We start from the raw sequence: 25066 nt of genomic DNA, 5'->3' as shown, positions 1-25066 counted from the left end.
TTAAGTTCCGTTTGTGTTAGTTGATAAGAGATAGATAGAGAGTTCTATTTACCTAGTCGAGGTATTTCAACATCTTCAACATTTATTCAGCAAATAGGCCACAAGGGCACTTTTACACGTCAACATGGAATTTACATACAAACAAAAACAAGCACAACAACAATTAAGTATAAAATACAATTACAGAAAATAACTAAAATAATAAAAAATAAACAGATACAATTTTTTTTTTTAATTATTTAAAGGTGTAAATATCTCTAAATGTCAGAACTAAATTACTTTTATCCAATTATCCTTAGAGATGTATAGAGTCTCTCTAAGAGTCAAAATTCCGTATAATTAAAATATTCATTAGGATAAAAGAAATACGAGAACCGAATGAGGTGTCTCACCTTAATTATATACTCAATAAAGTTAGCTTAAACAGACCAGTCTCCACAAACCGCACCCGTTCACGAGTATGACGCGTATCTCAGCCATCGCCTCACTTTGTCAATATCTCGATTTTGTTAGTTCTAAATTTATCATATAAGTACGGGCGTAGCAAGATATTTAGAGGGTTTTCAGTAGGACACTCTCTTGTAGTGTGAAATCCGATGAAGTCCGTTTTTTTCCATTAAGATTTTTTTTTTATCAATGGCTATTGCACATTAGATTACATACACATTATTGTGAAGAATCAAAATCCTTGGTACAAACAATTACTTTTATTTTACTCCAAGTTCTTACTTCAAAACTCTTCAACAATCTTAACTTAACTAACAGTAGCCTTCGTGCTAAATGTTACTGGTTCAAGCGCCATAGCCAGAATGAATCTTCCACCCCATGGTACGTTATATTTATACTTTCTCATGATTAGAATTGGCGGGTACGCAGGAAGGTTCATTTTCGCGAGTACCGACAGACTAATTAACAAAAATTAATAATCACATTTGTTATCACTACTCACTGAATGCCAGTAGTTTTACATATCTCAACACTAAATAATTATAGTTTATGGTCGAAATCTTATGAAATATCACATTATAATATCTAGTTGTAGTGTTACATTGTTTTATATTTTATGATTTTTATTTTGTATAACTTTTTGTTTTATTTTGCATGCCAGCTGCTGGTAAAATGTGTGTTTCCTATCATTTATGTAACCAATTTATGTACAGTCAAGTGTAATAATATGGGTGTCATCTTACTCAAAAATATGTCCCATAGCATCTTATTCCAGTGTAATAAGAGCGTAGTACCATATTTATGAGACGATTCTTTCGATACATATTTTTGCACTTGACTGTACCACATTTTATACAGAATAAATTATTTGCCTTACTTGCTAAAATTAATAAACAAATACAAAAAGCACATATTTTCTTTTGATACAGATTTTTTTCTGTATTGTATTATATACATTTTATTTCTATCCTATATCCTATATTGGATCCGACAATATGAAAACGTTTTAAACCCGCTTTGTAAATTGCAACCAGACTAAGTCGAAGCCGTTAACTTGAAAACTTCCCGTCGCGATTTATTTCAGTTTCCAATCCAAAATTATCTTAGCAATACAAGCTTTTATTACGTTTTACTTGGAACAAATACCGAAGTTTAATATTGTCATGGAGGTTTGATACTCGGGTATTGCATGACGGGTTTGTATCGTGGCTGTTTTATTAAAATAAATAAAATAAATAAATATAAATAAATATTATAGGACATTATTACACAAATTGACTAAGTCCCACAGTAAGCTCAATAAGGCCTGTGTTGAGGGTACTTAGACAACGATATATATAATACTTATATAAATATTTATAAATACTTAAATACATAGAAAACACCCATGACTCAGGAACAAATATCCATGCTCATCACACGAATAAATGCCCTTACCAGGATTTGAACCCGGGACCATCAGCTTCGTAGGCAGGGTCACTACCCACTAGGCCAAACCGGTCGTCATTTAAAAGAGAAAGAAAATTAAAGGATGATGCACGCATCTCGCCATCAAACTTAGCAATTTGCGATTTTTTTTATTTTTAGTAAGTTGTAAATATGAATATATAAATAAAATAAACTTAATTAAAGGCACTCAACACTTCCAGCTTCGTAGAAAGTAGTTTTTTTTTTTAATTGCGGAGCCATAAGGGTACACGCAGGGACTGATTTCGGTTACGGTATAACGGTACGGTAGCGATATAAAAAATATCAAACCGCGCGCCACAGATATAAATGTATCGGTAACGTTTTTGAAATAACGGTACCGGAATTTTTTCGATACCGAAAAAATTGGCTCTCAAGCGGGTTAATCACACCCCTCGCCCCCCGCGCTTGCCGATTCGTTGCGTTGCAACATCTAAACTGATACGGTACCTTTATGAAAGCGGTTAAGGTACCCGAAAAAATTACGGTACCGTTATTTTTCGGTAGATAAATAAATTTATTCGGCTACCTAAATAGTTCGTATTGAACCGATATGACGTCATACCGTTATATAAAGGTATCGTTATTTTTCGGTTATGCAGTCCCTGTAACACGAGGTCTACAGCTTGCAGACCTCATTTCTAAATTTAGTTAATATGTTATTTATTGTACTAATCCATTACATATTTTATCGTAAGCAATCAAAGTTTGTTCGGTTCTGACCATAATTAAGAGCTATTAAAATGATAATAGGAAGTTTTTATCATACACTAACATCACTTTTTTATATAATTGTTTCACTGAATTGAGGACAGAAATAGAAAATTACGTGGAAAAAAACAAGTGTTGTTTTTATAGAACAATATAATGCCTAAACTATTAGGTGGATAGATTGTTCATTTATTGTAGTATGTTGTCGTCAGGATTCGATATAATTTAATGGTTTTTTTTTAAATTCCGTAGTATACCGGTTATTCCGTAGGAGCGCAATTTTACTATACTACTATGATATGACATAACTCAATGAAAAATTACCTTTTCACATCATCTATTTGGAAAACAGCTTTTTCTTCCCTGCTAGGGGTGATCAAAGTAGCACTTTTCTTCCCTGCTAAGAGGGATCAAAGTAGCACTTTTCTGTTCTAGAACACTATTTTTAAGATTATTTGCATATTATTGTTATTTTTTTTAGATTAAATATTATTTTGAAACATAATAATTTGCTCATAGGTGATGTGAAAAGCATTCTGTATCACATGGTAGGAAAATTATTTCCACCTTGGCCTTTAACACTTGAATCCCTCACTACTCTCGAGATTCTATTATAGAGTCCTTCGTTCAGTATTAAATGAACGCCCTCGCCGTAAATATACCATTTTGCTCCCTTGTGACACGATCTACTATTTTTTTTGTCAAATTCTAATTCTGTATTTATTCCGCACATAATGAGGACTGCAGGGATCGGAACCGGTTTTTTGCAAAAACATCGAAATAACCATATATTTCGGTTTATTTTATACTCTAAATGTAGGACTCAGTTGTGTTTTCAGATAACGACTTCGTATTATTAGATTGCCTAATTAGAAATGAAGTAATTAACAAAGAACGAAAAAATACCGTTTTCGTACCCATACAAAAAATACCGGTTTCCGATCCCTGATGAGGAGCTCTTGAACTTACCAAGTTTTATCAAAGTCTAATAAAAACGAATTCCAACAAAGTAGAAATCGGGCCATATAAACTACATTTTTCATCACGTAGAATCTAGGTCACAGCACTAACTCTATAAAATATTGAGTAACTGAAGCACTAATACTGCCTATAAAATATTCTGTTACTAAAATTCTACAGTTTAAATGTTTGTTGCAGCAGTAAATGTCCTATAAAAGTAAGTAAATTTATTAATTTCCACAACCCAAAGATTGTCTGGAAAAGGTCGCTTTCAGCGATAAGACCGCCTTTTCTTTAACTTTACTTATACAACCCCATTTAGTGTAAATAAGAGGGCAGTCTACCGAAATCATGTAATTAGATGACCTATGTACCTAAAACCAATAATAATTAAAATGTATAAATATTTCATATAGACTCCTTAACTCAAAAAATCTTTTGAATTTAAGATTAGTAGTTAAGTTTAAGATTATGTAATGTGTTTTTTTATTGAAATAAACAGCTGTTTTTTTATTTTATTTAACTTTTGAACCAATGGTCCAAAAAATATGCAAAAAAAATCGTAAAACAAAAGCTTACATCCTTTCAATGAAAACATAATCGTCTGAATTATTGCAAAAAGTCTACTCTTCTTCGTAAAAAGACATACAAAGCGCTGCGAAGAAGGTACTTCCTTGTTTGTAATATACATGATATTTTACATGATATTTGACGACCGGTTTGGCCTAGTGGGTAGTGACCCTGCCTACAAAGCTGAAGGTCCCGGGTTCAAATCCTGGTAAGGGCATTTATTCGTGTGATGAGCATGGATATTTGTTCCTGAGTCATGGGTGTTTTCTATGTATTTAAGTATTATTTATTTATTTATCGTATGGCGGTTACACACTGGTTAAAAAAAAAATAGTACAGTAAGTATTCAAAATGTACAATTATACAGATATAAACTGGCATTCTTCGTTAGGTTTTTGAAATCTTCTAATCTTAAAAGTATTTATAAATATTTATATATTATATATATCGTTGTCTAAGTGCCCTCAACACAAGCGTTATTGAGCTTACTGTGGGACTTAGTCAATTTGTGTAATAATGTCCTATAATATTTATTTATTTATTTGAATGATTCACGGTATGGTTTCACTACATTTAAATCGACGGGGGTATAAACTGTGTAAACCATTTATATTGTTTTTATTGAGCTCCGTGCCCCTAGTGTAAATTTAGTCGATAGCGAAACGCGACGTATGAGATTTAGAGTTTCCAAAACGTTCCGCTTGGCGCGCTCTTTCTAAATCCCATACTAAATGAGACTTAACGCAAACGCGTACGTCCCGTTACGAAATCGAATAAATTTACACTAGGGGCTCAGTTCACTAAACAATACTTTCATGAGTTTTTTTTAATGCTGAGATAAATCGAGATACCCGACGCCAAAATTTACAATGCGTTGTCTTAAAGGAAATTTGTAAAAACTTATATGCCTCTCTAAGTCGTGTAAACAAACAGAAGTCATAAATTCCGCACGTTTCTGGTAATCTTCGGTAGCTTAGTTGTTTAAGGACGATTGGATTCGACTAGTGTTCCAAATGTCGCAAGTTCAATTCTAGCTCGAAGCGGTGAATTTCTTATTTTTCCTTTTATATAAAAAACATGTATCTCCCGAAATTTAGTTTCGCAACGCCACTCAAAAACAATATTAAACTCGGCCATTATTTTTGATTGAAGAGGTACACTCAACTGCAATTAATGCATCCACCCGATTGCGTAAATTAATTGCAAACGTGCCGACTGTACAGTGTACGGGAATGCACGTTAATTTATTCCGTGTGAATATTAAAACTGCTATGAAAATGAATTGAAGTAATGTTTTTGAAATTGGAGTTTCTAAAATATTACTTCAATTTAATCATGTCCTAGCGTTGTTTTGAAGCTTATAGGAGCCTGAAGTCGGCTTCAAAGACCCGGGACCCAGGTATTTAAACTAGAGATGCAACGAATATTCGGCCATTATTCGGTATTCGGCCTATTAGGCCACAATTTCACTATTCGGCATAGTGGCATAGTGGTACCGAATAGTGGCATAGTATTCGGCCGAATACCGAATAGTACGTTAACACGTAGATAACGGCAAGCGAGGGGTATAAAAAGTAACAAACTACAAGTCAGACTACCTTTATATTCATAGATAGTAATACAAAAAGATGATAAAAATAATACAAAATATTTTTTTACACACACGACGAAATCTAACGCACCGCAATGTCGTGCAGAATTAGCGCAATTTCTATCAGACTGCCTACAGCGAGAAATAAGTTGCAACTTGCACAGCGCATGCACACGCGCGTTCGAATTTACTTCATTTTAGGTAAAACTTCTTGCCGATTATTCGGCGGCCGAATATTCGGCTATTCGGCCGATGGCTCCGCCGAATATTCGGTATTCGGCCAAGCCACTATTCGGTGCATCTCTAATTTAAACTACGTCCAAGTCCACCGGTGGATGGGCAGCAGTATTCCTTAACGCATTCACTGCCAGGGGCGTGGCCTAGGAACAAACTTGTATGATGGTGAACGCATATATGCGTCGGTGGCAGTGAATGCGTTAAGTACGGTAAATTATACTGCGATCGCCAACCCACATGCCAACCGTGGCGCCCCCCAGTATGATAAGCACAAACAAACCACGGCCCCGAGTTTCTGGCGACTCCCGTTGCTCTGGCTATGTAGCGGTCAGCCCGCGTAGCCAACGTTACTATCGTTAACGCTCCGTAGCGTAGCGTTGTCATCTCTATCTATCACTCTTCCATATTAGTGCGACTGTGACAGTTGCGTTTCGTTCGCCATGGAGCGTGGACGATACAAACGTTGGCTACGCGGGCTGCCACTAGCGGCTCGCCGTAAGGAGCGCTTGTGCAGTGGACTCCCATAAATGCTAAATACTCATAAATACTCCCATAAATAGACGACCGGTTTGGCCTAGTGGGTAGTGTAGTGATCCTGCCTACGAAGCTAATGGTCCCGGGTTCAAATCCTGTTAAGGGCATTTATTCGAGTGATGAGCATGGATATTTGTTCCTGAGTCATGGGAGTTTTCTATGTATTTAAGTATTTATACATATTTATATATTATATATATCGTTGTCTAAGTACCCTCAATACAAGCCTTATTGAGCTTACTGTGGGACTTAGTCAATTTGTGTAATAATGTCCTATAATATTTATTTATTATTTATTTATTTAATTTATAAATAATCATAATGAAATTATAACACCTAATTAATATAATACAACTTATTAATAATTGATGTATTTATCATAAACAAGTCAATAATAGGTAAATAAGTAAAAAAAAAAACGACAATGGAATTCAGAACCTACTCCTTCGGGCTTGTGCACAAATCACGCGAGGTTCGATAGGGGGGGAGGGGGGTCAGCAAAAATTGACGAGAGTTCACGTTGGGGGAGGGGGGGCATAAGAAAACCTCACATGTATTTTCTATGGTGAACGAAACTAAGAAAAAATATCTACTACTTACATACTTTTTCTCGGTTTTGTTAAGCGTAAATCTTCACTTGGCACTTCAAAATAGCAAGTCTAAACAAGATTTACTCTACATATACAATACTATTTATCTTAAAATTAGGTCGAATAAAAAAAAATACACGTTAGGTTATGTGGGAGCGGGGAGGGGAGGCGCCAAGAACCTCACCAACTACCACCAAGAGGGAGGGGGGGGGGGGGGTCAAAAAGTAGCCAAAAAAACCTCGCGTGATTTGTGCACAAGCCCTTCTATGAAATTGAAGTCGGTTAAAAAAACTTGTATATATGTATATTACAACCTTATCTTACAAACGCTCTTTCCTACATTGACCTTGACTATTTAATTGGTGTTACTTACTGCTTAAATAACATCGTAAATCTTAAATAATTAGACTATTTGCCATTCAACGATATGGGCGGTGGCCCATTTCGACATTTAGTAAAAACGCGACAATCTCAGCTCGTTTAATCTACAAACATTAGTAGCGAGCAATTACGGCTGAAATGGTCTTAGGATTCCGTTTACGGCCGTTATGGCGATCGCTTACAGAATGGCGGCGAATCGGGAACTAATTTATAAACGTATTACATATGTACGTTTATTTTACACAAATAAAAATATTTTTCCACTCCCGTACTCTTTTATAATTAAGTACACATTCATGAACACTAATATAAAAACATACAATAGGTTTGAAGAAAACTTTGTATTGTCTATTCCTTACTTAGCCCTTGTGTTTTTTAGAATCGCTAAAACGATACTGCTATTTTTTTATTTTTTATTTAGAAACAAACAGTCATTCAATAACATTCATCAGTAGATTAAGCAGCAATAAATAGACCTATAGTTTCCTTAATTTACATATAAAAATACGAAGCTAATGCACTTTTTAAATACAAAAAAAAACGTATGTAAAAACGTATTTATTTCAATAATAATTTAATATAATTTTTAGAGTAAGTCGTACTAACACTGTATGGACCAAGGTCTGAAATAAATGATTTTTATTTTTATTTTATTTTATTTTTATAAATGCAAACCATTTTTACAATACTTTAAACAACAACTATTAATCTAATGAAATCAAAATTATTACAGTTTTCAAACTAAGTGCATTCCTGCCAACTTACAAACACTATTTTTAATGTTATCAACGTCTAGTGACAGTGAACGTCAATCAAAAACTCACCATAGACAATGTTTTTCATTTTGACGTATTCCGTGCTTATCAAATAAATTTTACATTTTATTTTTTCTTCCGGTTCGATTGCCATTTTGATAGTCACGTCTCATGATTAATTCCTTTGTTTTTGCTCATTAATATTGTTTCAACTAATGTGGTGCGTGCAGTGTATTCACTGAATTGATCTTGAAACGCGTTTAACCACCATTTTGGAGTCAACGGCCGGTTGTCCATGTGCTCCTTGTAAAGTCCAGCTATCGCTCTGGAAGAGATGATAAAATCACCGTACACTGTCTTGTACTAATCGTACAATTTGAGTCGTATTTAAAGCTCCTATGACGATGATACTGGCGAAATAGTCCCACTGGATTGAAGCCATAATTTAAAAAAAAAGAAGATGCATTTATTTGTATTTTAATAATTTTAGTTCGTATTTTAATTTTAATTTTTATATTTCAAGATTTGATGAGTTACATACATACATTTATAAGTCAGTAGTTGTAGGAAAAGTATTGTATGCAACGTTGCATCAGTAAGTCTAAAAATGTTATTGGCGTATTCCTTTACAATGGTCCCCTACGCCTGCAGCTCTGGCTCACATTGTAAGTATTGTAACCCACGCCACTCGCCTTTATTTGACCCTTCTTATCCAACGGTTGCATAAAATACTCATCATCCCGTCCTAGCCGGTTTCGGCCTCGGCGACTGGCATGAGAGCGACGATCTGGCACTAACTCAAAAAGAGGAAAGTCAGCTCCTGATAGCGGAAAGAAAAGTGCTCAGGAAGATCCTGGGACCTGTCCGAAGTGACGACGGCTCCTGGAGGATCCGGAAAAATGCCGAGATCGAAGAGTTGGTGGCTGAGCCCAATATCATAGGCGTAACTAAATCGGGTAGTCACGGAAGCGTACTTGGGGCGACCAACCGGCCGTCGACCGATCGAGCGCCCCAGGTACCGCTGGTGTGACGTCGTGGACCTGCGTCTGCTGAATGCCAATTCATGGCAGGAAACCGCGCTGGATCAGGACAGGTGGCGTTCTCTCGTTTCGGAGGCCAAGATTCTTTTTGGATCGCTGAGCCAAAGCAGTTAGTTAGTTATGAGAGCGACGATCATGAGCTCTCAGGTGGCTGACGTAGCCTATTTTGGCAGTAAATGTACGGCCACACTCACCGCAGCAGCACCCCTCCGACAAAATTGTAGCTTATGACCGCAGGTGGTCGGGCCTTTAACTCGTCACGCTTCGCGTCGAGTTCCACTCGCCTCTGGTCTTCAAAGGCTTGCACTTTTGTACTCACTGTATGCCTCCACTTCGGCCGATCTCGTGCCTCGTGATGAAATACTATACATTTCATAACTCAGTAGAAGCGCTGGTGGCCTAGCGGCAAGAGCATGTGACTTTCAATCCAGAGGTCGCGAGTTCAAACCCCGGCTCGTATACCAATGAGTTTTTCGGAACTTATGTACGAAATATCATTTATAGATACCAGTCGCTTTTCGGTGAAGGAAAACATCGTGAGGAAACCGGACTAATCCCAACAAGGCCTAGTTTACCCTCTGGGTTGGAAGGTCAGATGGCAGTCGCTTTCGTAAAAACTACTGCCTACGTCAAATCTTGGGATTAGTTGTCAAGCAAACCCCAGGCTCCCATGAGCCGTGGCAAAATGCCGGGACAACGCGAGGAAGAAGAAGAAGATTTCATAACTCAGTTATTTTTACATCAGAATTATCATCAAGTACCTAATCAAAATAATATTATTCTTAGATGTCTACCAGAGATCTAGAATGACACTTATTACGTAGTATATTTTGTAAATTATAAGAACAAAAAAGTAATTGTTGAGTTCGATCAAAAATAAAATTCTGCAATTTTCATATTTTTAGCTTTTGTGCAAAAATTTTTACGAATATAACACTTTAAACTCTTGCGATTTGTACACGTATTAAATGTCAGTAACGGGTCATTAAGGTAAAATACCAGGTTGCAAGTGCGTTGCCAGAATTTAAGATGAGAGTACGCTCTTTTCTTGAGGGTCGGCAACGCGCATGTAACTCCTCTGGAGTTGCAGGCGTACATAGGCTACGGAGACTGCTTACCATCAGGCGGCTCGTATGCTTGTTTGCCACCGACGTAGTATAAAAAAAGGTTTGAAGGTCGCATCAGTCCGGAATACCGCAGGCGACAGTTAATTCCACAGGTTAGCTGCAGGAAGTTTCCGGAGAAACGCACAGTTGAGAACTGTCTACCATCTAAGTGGTGAAGATGGAAATGTCGCGTAGGGCCATCATTGACGTATCTCGAGGTCACGTAACTCTGGTTGACTTTCGAACCCGATCCTCCACAGCAGTGAGAACAAACAAAAAGGGGGGAGGGGGAGCTTAACTGCTCGTTACGGTTGTAACCCGAACTGAGATGCGGTGCAAGCCATGAGATTAAGTAGTCGACACCACAGGGGACCCCAGGGCTGGCGCGTACCTCTCTCAACGTATTTCCCTTGCCATACAGAGAGGTAATGCCGCCAGTATCATGGGGTCCATGCCGCAAACAGACCTGTTAGAAGGGGTATTCTCTTTATAATTGGTTCCTTTTTTTTGTAGGTAGGTAAGTATATTTTATAGTAGATGATTTTATTTTATTTCTAGGTTTAATTTTAGTTTTAATTTTGTAATATTATATTTTAGTTTAGTTAGTCAATATAGATTGTTTAAGAGCTTTATTAGAATAAATGTACTTCAGTAGCAAAACTAACTGAAAGATTGAAATAGTTATTTGTTTTACAAGGGGCAAAGTTGTTGTTTAACTGCTCGTGCTAATATTGATACTCGAGCAAGCGAAAGATTCCGAAATTCGTCGAGTCGTTGCGAGGGTTTCCAGGCACGAGGGTTAAACAAACTTTGCTTCCGAGTGAATAACAAAACTTTTAAACCACACGATCGCGAGGAAAATACTTACTATGCAATACTATGAAAGTCAAACACGCGTAATAAAAAAAATATCATTCAAAATCATTTAAAAGTCAATTCTACTAACTAATATAAAGAACTTACTTACTTACTCCTCTGGCGCAGCGACCCAAAGTGTGTCTTGGCCTCCAACACTACTGCTCGCCGCTGATCCCGGTCCTGTGCAGTTTCTCGCCAGTCTTCAACCTGGAGCTCGCGCAGATCCGTGTCCACCACATCCGCCCATCGATACCTAGGTCGACCGGCCGGGCGGCGTGCTGTCGGTTTTCCCTCAAACGCTCTTTTCACCGCCCGATCGGCTCGCATTCGCTCTAGATGACCGAGCCACCGCAGCCTTTGCGCCTTTGTGACACCCATGACAAGGAAACAACTCAAAATTCGCATCTGACTACTTTGTTACATGTGGATAAAATGCAACTTTCTAATTCGTTTTTTATCAAGAGGGCCTTTACCAGTTGGTGTGGTGAAAAATATATTTAATAAGTCTGTGTCTCACGGAACTTTTGTTTTTAATGTGTTCGACCTCTCTTAGCTTAAACCACATCCCAGAAGTTTTAAGGCGCCGATGACTGGCAAAAGGCGTTTAATATTTAATTAATACACAGTTACACCCGTATAACTGCTACAGCCTGTATAACTGTTATTGGGAAGCCCTTATTTTGTACTGTTATGTCCGCCATTACAGCTTAGGGGGCAGTTTGTTCTGTTTATTTCGTTTGTTTTGTCTTTAATGAGCATTGTGCATTTGTGACCGAGTTTTAGGAGAGTTAAAAAGTTGAGTATGAGAAGGAATAAGTGTTGTTTTTGTGCAGAAATTATAGTTGAAGATACGTTTTGATTTTCTTTTTATGTGACTGGGTTAATGGTAAACCTTACAATATCGCTCATCTCTTCATTCAAAAAGAACCAATTAGGATCTCTCGGTTTGGCTCATGGTTGACTGGTAGAGAATGCCTTCTGGCATTAAGTCCGCCATTTGTACTCTTCATGTATTGTGCAATAAAGTTTAAATAAATAAATACATAAAAAGCATATTTCTGGGCACAGGAGAACCTTTTATCAAAATGTCCACTCCTCGTCAATTATTTCCGAGACATTTCTTTCTTGCCTAGATGGCTGAGATAAAGTAGGCCTTAGGGACATTAAAACACTCTCAATTATCTAGAACTTCCTTCTATGACACTTTTTTTTTTAAATTGCTTTCGATCTAAATCACTGTGAAAAAGATTGACGTCATTCAACTTTCTGGAATTAAGATGGTCTCCACTACCCCTAGTGTAAATGTATTTGATATCGTAACGTGACGTACGCGTTTGCGTTAAGTCTCATTTTGTATGGGATTTAGAAACAGCGCGCCAAGCGGGACGTTTTGGAAACTCAAAACTAACATACACTTATGCAATATTTCCCTACTACTAAGTAAAAAGACTGTAAGTTATGGAGGAGCGGGGCATCCTGATACAGGTTCATTCACCTAAAAGGAAGCTCCAACCACTTATGCCAAATTGTAAACCTTTACTTCATAAGGATGCCTTTAAGCCAGTAGCTTGATCTTGATAGTATGATAAAAATGTAAGTAAGTGTTTTCGTTTTCTTTCTGTTAAATAACCATACTAGTGTCCAGTAGAACCGACACAAGAGACCATCATGTTCTCGTTTGATTTTATTATTTTAGTTTTGGACACTTAGAGACCTTATACTCCTCTAAGATTTTATTTTATTTTAAATTTAATTTTATTTTAAATTTAATTTTATTTTTATACCTTTTTTAATAATTCGGACACTTAGAGACCTGTACATCTCTAAGTCAATTAAAATTTATAATTTAGTTTTATAGGTAGGCATACTCCTTACGAATAATATGTAGTCGCGTTTATGTGGCGCTATGCCGTCTTTAATGTAACTTACAAGCACAAATGTTGTATCTCACAATTTTTTTATTATATTTATATTAATACAACCCGGCAGCTTGAACATGTCATGCTCGCTTAAAAGTCTTTACTTACGGTGGCGTCGTTGATCGGGTCGCCACTTTCCCGAATGAAGGTTGAGGGAGGCGATGGCTGAGATACACGTCATACTCGTGAACGGGTGCTGTTTGTGGAGACCGGTCTGTTTAAGCTTACACGGGCTACAGGTTATGTTATAAGTATGCAACTTTACTTTTGAGTGGCATTAACGTGAGACACTTCATTCGGTTCTTGTCTGATTTAATTTTTTGTCTTTTAATTATTTATATAAGAATTCAAGCCTTGGAGACCCTCTATATCTCTAAGGATAATTTAATATCTTTTTTTATATTTTATCTCTGACACTAAGAGACTTATACATCTCTAAAGAATTTTAGTATTTGTTGTTTTTTTTTGGGTAATTTGACATTTAGAGACAGTATACATCTCTAATAAAGTATTTATTATTTCATCGATTCCATATTTGTAATTGTTTTTTGTAATTTTTATTGTTTGTAAAAATGGACATGTAAAAGTGCCCCTGTGGCCTATTTGCTGAATAAATGTTTGATATTTGAAGGAAATAAATATTTTTTCATGTTTTTCAAAATCCCATACAAAATGAGACTTAACGCAAACGCGTACGTCACGTTTCGCCTTCGAAATTTACACTAGGGATGCAGAAAGGAATTTAGGTGGCTGGTAGGTTACTTTCAAACTCATGTTAAATTGATAATTTGATATTTATGTTTATTTTTATTGTTGCAGGTAGCAGGAGTGGTGGGGCGAGCCGATGTGCTAGCTTCAATATTCTTTCTGTCATCAATACTTATGTACCACGGGTGAGTTATTACATCAGTAAATATTCTTTATTGCACCACAAAGAAAACAAATCTAAAAACGGATTTGCAATGTAAAGAAAGGTAGCAACAGGCGGTCTTATCGCTGTAATATAATTATAAATATAACAACAATTTATTTAACAACAAATAAATAAAAAGAAAAACATCTTTGCAAATTCTTTATTACCTATATAATACATTTTGTATCGTGGGTAGCTAATGGACGACGATCGAGATATGTTATTTAAGCATATACAATACTCAACATTGTAGTTTTTTATTGAATGTTTACACGTTTTAGTCTAGGGTAACTACCATGAAAAAATGTATTCAGAAATTAGACTACGTCGACATGTATAATATCTAAGTTTGCACGGGCCTATACTGGCCAAAACCTTAAAAATTAATCGATGAAAAAAATGCGAATTCATGTCTAATTTTTTTTCATGGGTATTCAATTGTGTATAGTTTTTTAGAATTAAATAGCTAGTGGTACAGCCGAGGAACTGTGACTTATCTAAATAATCTGATTTCACCGAGATATTTATACTCAAAACGGTATACAAAACTAATTTTATGATTATCAAAGTCATTAATGATCAAAGAGCAATTTAGTAAGTTATCAAAATACGCCTGCAAGCCTTCAGCGATCAATTTTATGCGTAGTTAAACATTGCTAATCGATTCGCTGCAGGCGCTTTGCGAAATGGAACGCTTCTTGCGTAATTCTGTAAAATTCTGAGATACATTTCTTTAATATGCCGTATATTTGTATTAGAAAGGGTAAAATGTAATTTGAGGGCATATATATGAAAAAAATATATTATGAACGTCAGTATTTTATACTTATTTAATACTTTCTTGAAAACAAACATTATGCCCAATATGCATAATGCAAAACAGAACTATTACGCCCGTGGCCATAATGTAGCTCATTACATCTCAGTATGCTGGCATACTATAATACCGTTTACGAGCAAGTGTGATGAAAACAGTGTTTAATACCAGAATCAAGCAAAGTAGGTATATACATTAAGGGCCCAATTCGAACAGTGCTTATTAGATGTCACAGCGATACGATACCTATCTAAAAGTGACGTTTTTGGTTCAAGAAATGTCATACTGACATATTGGTATCGTATCGCTGAGACATCTTACAAGCATTGTTTGAATTGGGCCCTAAGTAGGTATACGAAAATCCATGAAAAGGGGGGCTTTGTATTACAATAAGTAGGCCAGACGACCGGTCTAGTGGGTAATGACCCTGCCTATGAAGCCGATGTTCCCGGGTTCAAATCATGGAAAAGGCATTTATTTGAGTGATGATCACGAATATTTGTTCCTGAATCATGGGTGTTTTCTATGTATTTATACATATAATATTATTAAGTATATCGTTGTCTAAGTACCCACAACACAAGCCTTATTGAGCTTACTGTGTCTTAGTCAATTTGTGTAATAATGTCCTGTAATAATAATGTTTATTGTATCTAATGAGGACTGTACCTCTTTAATTATTCGGCGATTACATGGCAAAATTCTGGATGTTGTTATGGGCAGCTTGTCCAAGTTTCCAAGTTGTGAGGGGACAGTTCTATGCCTCGTTTAGACTGATTAGTACTTACTACTATGTGGCTACCACCAGCCTGGCTAAGATGGTCGGTTTTTTATCATTTGTCACCATGCCTAACAAGTATGTAAGTGCGAAAGTGACGCATGACATGACAAGTGATAAAAATGCGACCATGATACCGCCGCAGTTCGGCTCTGTCATAAACGTGATCAAGAACGTTACTTATTTTTTATGCATCTCGCTCGTACTCTTATAATATGCAAGTGCGAGCGAGATGTAGGTATAGAAAGTAAATTACGTTCTCGATAGCGTATATGTCAGTTTTAACACTGTCAGTGACTCATGGTACGGGTACTAGTGGCTTTGTGAGCTGTAGGCCTCACAATAAGCTTCAAAAACTTAAAATTATAAAATACTTCGTTGAATCGTTATAACAGCGAAAACAATGGTATTAAGTCTTAAGCGTCATAAACTTTACTGGCGCTAAAGTATTTTATCAATTTCAATTAATTATTTTATTTATTTATTTCGAATCTAGGGAGATCCATATAGTGTTTATAGAGTACAACAAATCTAAGATTAATTAAAATAATAAATAAATATTAGAGTCCTACAGTAAGCTCAATAAGGCTTGTGTTGAGGGTACTTAGACAACGATATATATAATATATAAATATTTATAAATACTCAAATACATAGAAAACACCCATGACTATGGAACAAATATCCATGCTCATCACCCGAATAAATGCCCTTACCAGGATTTGAACCCGGGAATATCGGCTTCATAGGGAGGGTCACTACCCACGTGGCCAGACCGGTCGTCAAAATTTTAGGATAGAATTTAAATTAAGGTTAGTAACATACAATTTACAAATAATTTCATACAGATGACCAGGGATCGGAAACCGGTATTTTTTGTATGGGAACGAAGACGGTATTTTTTCGTTCTTTGTTAATTATTTCCTTTCTAATTGGGCAATCTAATAATACAAAGTCGTTATCTAAAAACACTACCGAGTCCTATATTTGGAGTATAAAATAAACCGAAATATATGTTTATTTCAAAGTTTTTCCAAAAAACCGGTTCCGATCCCTACAGATGACACATTAAGTTAGACAAAACAAATACGCCATCCATTATGCTAATTTACGCCATCTTGAACATTTTCCAAAACCCGAAACGACAAAAAAATTATATCTAAGTAACAACTAAACCTGCTCACAAAATTTCACGAGAATCTGTTGAGCGCATTTCTTAACAGATTCTCGTGAAAAAAAACTTAGAGGAGAACATCCTAACATATGGAAGCATTTTTGCCCGAGCTGAAACGGAGACCTTCATTAACGTTTGGTCAATAAGGTCCGATTTACTTGCTTTTAGTACCAAATTTATGAACTCGTACTTAATACTTCGTATTTTCATATATATCCAAACGCTACAGCAATTATTGAATTAAGGTCGCAGTTACTCGCCTAATAATCTGTCGATCCTGTTTCATCCCGATCAAATAACGAGATCTAAATATAAACCTGATCCAGATCCTGCTATATGTATAAGTAACCAGCTTTTGCACGCGACTTCGTCTGCGTGGAATTAGTAATTTGGGCAGCTTATCTTTTAACCAATCTGCTTTTTAACTTCCCACGCAAAAAGAGTGGTGTTATATGTTTAGCGATAATGTATGTCTGTCTGTGATCTGTGGCATCGTAGCTGTCCAACGGATGAGCCGATTTCGATGCGGTTTTTAACGTGCATGCGAGTTTTCTTGCGGTGGTTCTTAGCTATGTTTCATAGAAATATATCTAGTAGTTTGAACATTATCGGAACTTTTACAACATTAAGTTAGGTATTTTTGGCATAAAATGAATAGAGTAGGGTTTTTTATTACTGATTCCCCACAAACACTGCCAACCCCCCTTTCACCCCCTTTTCACCACTTTAAGGGATAGACAGATACACTATCGCGTTTACAATATTAATTTGGATTATCATTCGTTGGGGTCGATTCTGATTTAGCATTGTTCCGGATTTTATCGTGTTTTGATACGCCTTTGACAATCGCTCTTGCTGACGTGCGTGCGTCCTAGAGTCGTATCCTAGAGTAGTTCGCTTGCACTTATGGCCCAAAAAACGGCTCTCATTATAAAACAATATAATATGCTTATAGTAGTTTATGTGACTGCTACATAATAAAAGGCATTAAAATACACGTGTGGGTTTAAGAAACGAACAAAGTGAGTTTCTTACAAGGATCACACGAGTGTTTTAATGCCGAATTATGTACAGTTACATATAGTATTTTATCTACATATTATAAACCTTCTATAATATATTCACTAACCCAAATTACAGCCAACGTTGGGGCATCGTTGCTCTCTTGGCAGAACTCGCAGATATTTGGTGGCATCACCAAAATATTTTATCGCTCATTTTACACGAAACTTTAGCTATAGTTACTTTAAAAACAACAAAACATATTCATTTTATACTTAAAACTAATTAAAAGATAACCTGTGCGTCTAATGGCGGTAAGCGAAAACTTTTTGCAGTTTTCCCTATGGACATGAATATTTTTAGGGCTGTATGCACTATTTTATCACTGATAATTAATTTATCTATGTTTGGTATTTGTTTTACAAATAAAAATAAGTAGTGAGTAAATGTCTTGTATGTAAAACTTCACTAAACTTGTACTAGCTCTAATTTATTGTTTTTTCATCAATGTTTCATTTTGTCAGCCACACGTTTTAGCGCACACTATGCACGTGAGATTATTTATAATAATATAATAATAATAAATCATTTATTTCGAGTAAGTTACACTCATATCTTTGTTAGTAAAAATTAATTCCAAACTATATGAATATTTCTACATCTATAAACTGCTTAAATTTCTTATCAGCTGAGTACGGCACATGTAGCCGACTGCAGCATAGCAAATAAGGAGAGTCCAGACTGTCCCCTTCCTATCATCTTCATGATAATGTTGGGGCTGGTGCATATTATGAACCGTGCCAAGGTCTTATCATAACAAGATCAAAATTTTATCAAATTGTTAAGTCAAAACCGGCCTCTTAGTATTACATATTCCTGATTAATATAGTTCACAAGACTATGCTTTCAAGTGTCTAATCAGTTACCCATTTTAGTTCATTGATCATGAGTAGGCATTAGTGCCGTAAACTTGGGTTTATTAACATCGCGTGTTACAGGCTAATAGTAATTCAGGCGTACACTGACATCAGAATTATATTCTTTTAAATATTTTTTCTTTATTTTTATATTTAGGACAAAATAAAAAAAATAACCTTAAAGCCCATTTATTTTAAGTATCATGGCCACAGGAAAGATGCATAATTTTAACACATACTAAAATAACTTTATATTTTTATAAATTTTATTTTCTTAACTAAGTAGGGCCCACAAAAACACCTACGTGCAAATTTTTTTTTTTATAACGGGTCTTATATTTTCCGAGTAAAATGGCTGTAACATACGGACGGATGGACAGACATGACGATTTTAAGGTTTCCGTTTTTTTCCATTTTAGCTACGGAACCCTAAAAAGTAACTCATAGGTACTAAAAATTAAAAACATTTTATATTCCTGCAGTTATTATTGCTTTTGTCATTAATGTTTAAAAATAATGCGTGTATTACGTAGCATTTCACAATTCATTTAATTAATAAATCCTGCATTTCCCTGCATCCATCTGCATTAAAATTCATAATAGTGTATAATTAAAAGCGTTTTAAATATTACTCTTTCACTCAGGGTTTTAATCCTGGTATTGTTGTTGTGTCCAGTTGCTAATGGACTAGTAAAGTGAAAACTAATTGGTAACATTAGAAAGTCTAAAATATTTATTTATTTATTTAAACTTTATTGCACACATAACGAAAAATTTACAAATGGCAAATATCCGTGATAATTATAAACATGTACATTACGATACAAGTGCAAAAAATAGGAAATTCGAAACGAGTGGGGGTAATTTAAAAAACGACAGAAGGGAGTGTTTTAAATCGACACGAGCTGCGAACATTTTACAGTCCATAAATTATGGCCCTTTAAATTTTCGACACGGTAATGTGCTAATTATAGCACTAGTGCAGTAAAGTAGCTATATGAACTGTAAAAGATATTAAATTATATTTTTATCATGAACACGTTCCACAACAGCAAAATTCATCCTAAAATTTCAATTTAAATAAAACATTTGAACTGCGTTATCTAATAACGAATTAAGTGTCAGAATAAGAAAAAAACCTTATCAATAGGTTTATTCTAGGCTTAACTATATACATAAGTACATATTAATAGAAGGTTATTAAAGCGACCGCGTCAAATTACTTAAACAGTGGAGATACAGTAAAGTGGCCAGTCAAGCTACTAGCACGTGGGTAATCAAGTTACTCGCACGTTGCAAACACCTCACATATAGAAAACTTGGCCACATTTCCCTCGTGCCTTGGCAGTTTAGGAGCTTTGTTCGGCTTAGAAATAACTCGCGGTTTGACCGAGAAACTTCTACAGGGTTCTAAACAGAAGTAAGAACCGACCATTTCTAATAGAAAGGGAACCTTTGTAGGACTTTGTCTTATTAAGTTATTCCGTGATTTGAAAAGGTAGTAACTACTGAACATTTTCAATGGGAATCAGTCGTTGTGTAGAGCTTTGTCGTAATAAGTTGTGTTTAGGAACGTTCGTTGCAGTTTGTATAGGGTTTCGAAGTTCGCGGAACAAAATATCGCTTGGTGTATTTGGCTTTGGCGTCCAATTCAGTAGGTAGGTACATACCTACCTACTACGTTCATACACATGAAACTTGGCTTTAAGGTGGTTTGGTTTCCATACAAAAAACGATTTCATTTTATTAAGTCACTACACACTATTACTACATAAATATGTGCGCATCTATTTACTTTCAAATATTTGTTTGCGCTAAATTGATAGAAAACCTTTTTTACAGAAAATACGCAAACAAGCGTATTTTTTTTAACAGTGTAACACCAAAATAAGGTTTTTTTACACATATGTAACTTTGAGATTGTAAAAATGTGCAAAGTAGGGAACCCTTGGGGCGCGAGTCGACTCGCATTTGGCCGATCCTTTATCTATTTTAGGATGTTCTTGCTCTCGGGCCGATTTGACTAATTTGATTCAACATGTTTATTTTACTAATTGTCGATTGGAAATCATCAGACCTGTACCCCTAGTGTAAATAAATTCGATTTCGAAACGTGACGTACGCGTTTGCGTTTAGTGTCATTTTGTATTGGATTTAGAAAGAGCGCGCCAAGCGGGACGTTTTGGAAACTCAAAATCCTATACAAAATGAGACTTAACGCAAACGCGTTCGTCACGTTATGATGTCGATCAAATTTACACTAGGGGTACTGGACGTTGATACAAATATTGCTTTAGGAAACTTAATTTCTTAAAAAAATCTGCGAAAAAAAACCTACCTGTTACTGTTACTTCCTAGGTAACCACATATATACCTTAAATGATACCGTAAATAGTTGACTTGATACCTAGCTTCAAAAAGTTAGATTTTTAATGAAAAAATAAAAACTCGAAACCGCGGTTTTTAACCGAACTCGACCTCGGTTTTGCATCGGTTAAAAACCGACGGTTAAACTCGATACTCGGTTTTTTCATTACTCGGTTGCATTCCCTACTCTCGGCTAATATATTTATTTACTTTTAAACCTTTGTATTGTATTGTCTACGAAGGCTTTCTTGATATTTTCAGACGTATGTATTTTGTTCAAATGGATATAGTTCGTATCATTCAGGATGACGTGCATATTTGTCAAATCTAACTTTTAATAACATGTGATTACGAGTCAAGACACACGTTTTCGTGAATGATACTAATAAAAGTAGCATTAAGTCATACAAAATATTTATTTATAGGATACGCCATAATCTCATGAAATGGGCTTTGTGCCCGGAAAGTATCCGGGCACAAAGCTAAGTAACAAAACCCTTTTAACACAAGCATTTTTTTATTTCATTAATTCAAAAATCTTTCAGACGTATGAAACAAGCAGACGTATACTTACCATTTACTTAAAACACACCCATTAATAAGTATAAAATCCAACATTTAAATGTCACCTTTCGGGTACAAAACCCTGAATAACAAAACCCTTTTAACACAAGCATTTTTTTTTATTTCATGAATTCAAAAATCTTTCACACGTAGGTATAAAATAACCAGACGTATTACCATTTACTTAAAACATACCCATATATAAAGTATAAATCCAACATTTAAATGTCTCCTTCCGGATACAAAACCCTAAATAACAAAACCCTTTTAACACAAGCATATATTTTATTTCATGAATTCAAAAATCTTTCACACGTAGGTATAAAATAACCAGACGTGTTACCATTTACTTTAAATATACCCATATATAAAGTATAAATCCAACATTTAAATGTCACCTTCCGGGTACAATACCCTAAACAACAAAACCCTTTTGACACAAGCATATTTTTTGAAGTGAAAACTTCTTTAGCGGCGCTGTGCACTTTTTGTGATGGGGAAAAATGTTAAACTCGCGACAGGTCACGTGATCGACAGATTCGTCAGATTAAAAATTCGTAAGACGGACACGTGACCTGATCGAAAAACTGTTACAATGTCACTGAAGCCAGTAGACCGCCGACGCGGCGTTGGAGACTTGGAGAAGAAGTATTGTGTTTGACCACATAAATGATAGTACTTTTATACTGATAATTAAAGCAATTCGTGCAAAATTATTCCCTAACCATTCCAAAATATCAAAAATGCACAACGTTAATATTCAAGTTTTCTCTTCTGCCGGCACTCCCGGAGTGCAACCCGTTGTTATTTTATTTCGTAAACTATGCGAGATCCAAAAATCGTACACGTATAAAATAACCAGACGTATATCAATTTATTCAAAACACACCCATATATCTCAGGCAATAAAGTTTAAAATCCAATTGACATTTAAACAAAGCGTAAAACAGAAACGCTGCTATACAGGGTGGAATCCGGAAATTTAAGCGTTGAAAATAGAGAAAAGCGAATAGAAAGCGAATAGAGAATGATTGATAGAACTATTGGGAAACAAGGGGCGTTCGGTGACAAAAATAGGACAATTCTAGTTCAATGGGGGTTGGAGAATAAAACGGGCACAGACAATGGAATGATGAAGATTGGTAATCTCTGTGTCGAACTTAATTCGGTGTCGGCAAACGTCGAGGCAACCTGAAAATGATTTCATGCATTTAAAGACTGTTGTAGACAAATAGTGTTATTGATATACGTTTGTCAAATTTAGCAAACCTTTGATAACTGATAATCCGTCATCTTGACATTTCTGTCAATTGGAGAGACAACATTTTAGTTTATAAGCGGTTGTTTACTGGCAAGGAGACTCTTTGTTAACCGACGTGGAAAATCATCGGACGTGACCGATGTAAACAAGAAGAAAACTTTCGCAGTTGTAAATGACCTTCATTCTCGATAGATCCAGTCCATAGATCCAAAATGGATCTAGTGAGAAATGTTTTTCTTGTTTCCAAAATGCTAAGCCACCAGCGCTCACAATGATATTGGATCTATCGTTTAATTCAAGTAGAATTAACAAGGTAGAGATTTTTTGATTGATACAAGATTGGATGTTGCGATAAAAAAAAGTCCCACTAGATCCATTTGTCATTTAAACTGGATCTATTACTAAAAAAAGTTCTCGTTAGATCCATCGGCCGGAAGTTGGATCTAACGAACAAAAAATTCTCACTAGATCCATCTTCTATCGAGAATGAAGGGTAAATGATTTTATCACAAAGCCAAGAAAGATTGTAAAATATGCAAAAAAAATACAATAATCAAAAAAAGATTACGTGGCATTCCAATAAATAAACTGTGTTTTGGATTGATTCGTTGACATGACCGGACGTACTGACATGTTATTTCCTGCCGCGTTTGTCTGTCTGTATGTTCGCGATAATTTCAAAAACCACTTAAGAGATTATTATGCGGTTTTCACCTACCCAAAGTTAAGCTGTATAATTTGTTTTGTGTAAATTGCTTGATATATGACGGTGTTTGCTAATGATGTCGGAAAAAATCTCGCTTTACTACTCGTGCGAAACCAGGGCGGGTTGCCTATAATAGGAGCAATAAATTAAACTGCAGGCTGTACTCTCCAAACTGACCAACATTTATTCAGCGACTTTTAAAAATAACTTATGCTTTGATTATTATTATACTTTAACCGTAATCCTAATACGCAATCCTATTGTGAATTTAGTTATGTTTAAAGCATGACAAGCAACGTTAATTACAACTATGACGGCGCACATTGAAGACAATATTTATTTTATTTGAAAAGTTACTAATAAGTATTTTTTTGTGCATGTTGCTGCATTTGTCACCTTCTTCTCACTCTCTTCTCATCTACTCAAAGGTTTACTGGAAGAGATCCCTTAAAGGGATAAATTGCCTTTGTACTAAGCTTTCCCTAATTGTACGGTACTTTAATTATGTGTTTTTGTACAATAAAGAGTTTAATACTAGTAATACTACTAATAATAATCTAAAGACTTTCAACCAACACCTTGAGAGACTCGCTAGGTGGTTGGATCAAGGGTCAGATGCAGAAGGCGGTGATCTTGGACACGGCGCGGATAGTCCGCCGGTTCCTCTCTCTGCGGCCCTGACCACCGGCAGCTTGGGCCCCGCTCCGCTGCTGGCGGTACCCTTGGTTATGTTTTTTATTAAGTATGTTTTTATATATTTTGTATTGTTTTGTGTTTTTATATTTTACTTTTATATACATATTGTAAAAAGTCTAGCCTAAGAGATAAATAAAGGATCTAAAGACTTCATAACTTTTAAAAGTTATTGAACTAAAGTGTCATCATTTGAGGCGTATAATATATGTTTTAATTATTTGCTTCTTTTTTTTTTAAGCATACGGCCCGCCTGATGGTAATAAGCAGTCTCCGTAGCCTATGTACGCCTGCAACTCCAGAGGAGTTACATGCGCGTTGCCGACCCTAAACCCCCCCCCCCTCGTTGAGCTCTGGCAACCTTACTCACCGGCAGGAACACAACACTATGAGCAGGGTCTAGTGTTATTTGGCTGCGGTTTTCTGTAAGGTGGAGGTACTTCCCCAGTTGGGCTCTGCTCTAGATCTGGAATGACATCCACTGGCTGTGCCCTACCACACAAAGCGAGATGAAATTCACAATGCCCATACCTCTCTTTTGGACGTAGTTTAAGGACGTACCCTGGTCCAGGACGTACCCGGGTCCAAGTCCGGGTTGCTCGTGTTACAAGAAACACCCGGTATAAGATTAGACACTATCTCAGAGCCATATGTTCAAGCTTTAAAAGACTCGACTGTTTCCCGGCACTAGTGAAACGCCTGCGAAAA

The 25066-nt window shown here is 35.9% G+C and overlaps 1 protein-coding gene across 2 annotated transcripts in view; it reads left to right on the top strand.

The window, feature by feature from the left end:
* The window catches only part of LOC133517388 (protein O-mannosyl-transferase TMTC1-like), a 385685-nt gene that overhangs the window by 341838 nt on the left and 18781 nt on the right, over positions 1 to 25066 (top strand). For both annotated transcript variants that reach the window (XR_009799368.1, XM_061850690.1), the window contains exon 3: positions 13986 to 14059. Coding sequence is in view for 1 of the 2 variants with exons in the window: in XM_061850690.1 (XP_061706674.1) it covers positions 13986 to 14059 (74 nt within the window). In the remaining variant the exon portion in view is untranslated. The remainder of the gene's footprint in view (positions 1 to 13985; positions 14060 to 25066) is intronic.

This window comes from Cydia pomonella, chromosome 4 (assembly GCF_033807575.1).
Source record: "Cydia pomonella isolate Wapato2018A chromosome 4, ilCydPomo1, whole genome shotgun sequence".
NCBI lineage: Eukaryota > Metazoa > Arthropoda > Insecta > Lepidoptera > Tortricidae > Cydia > Cydia pomonella.
Note: the sequence above shows the minus strand (reverse complement) of the source record. Positions and strands in the feature narration are given on the sequence as shown.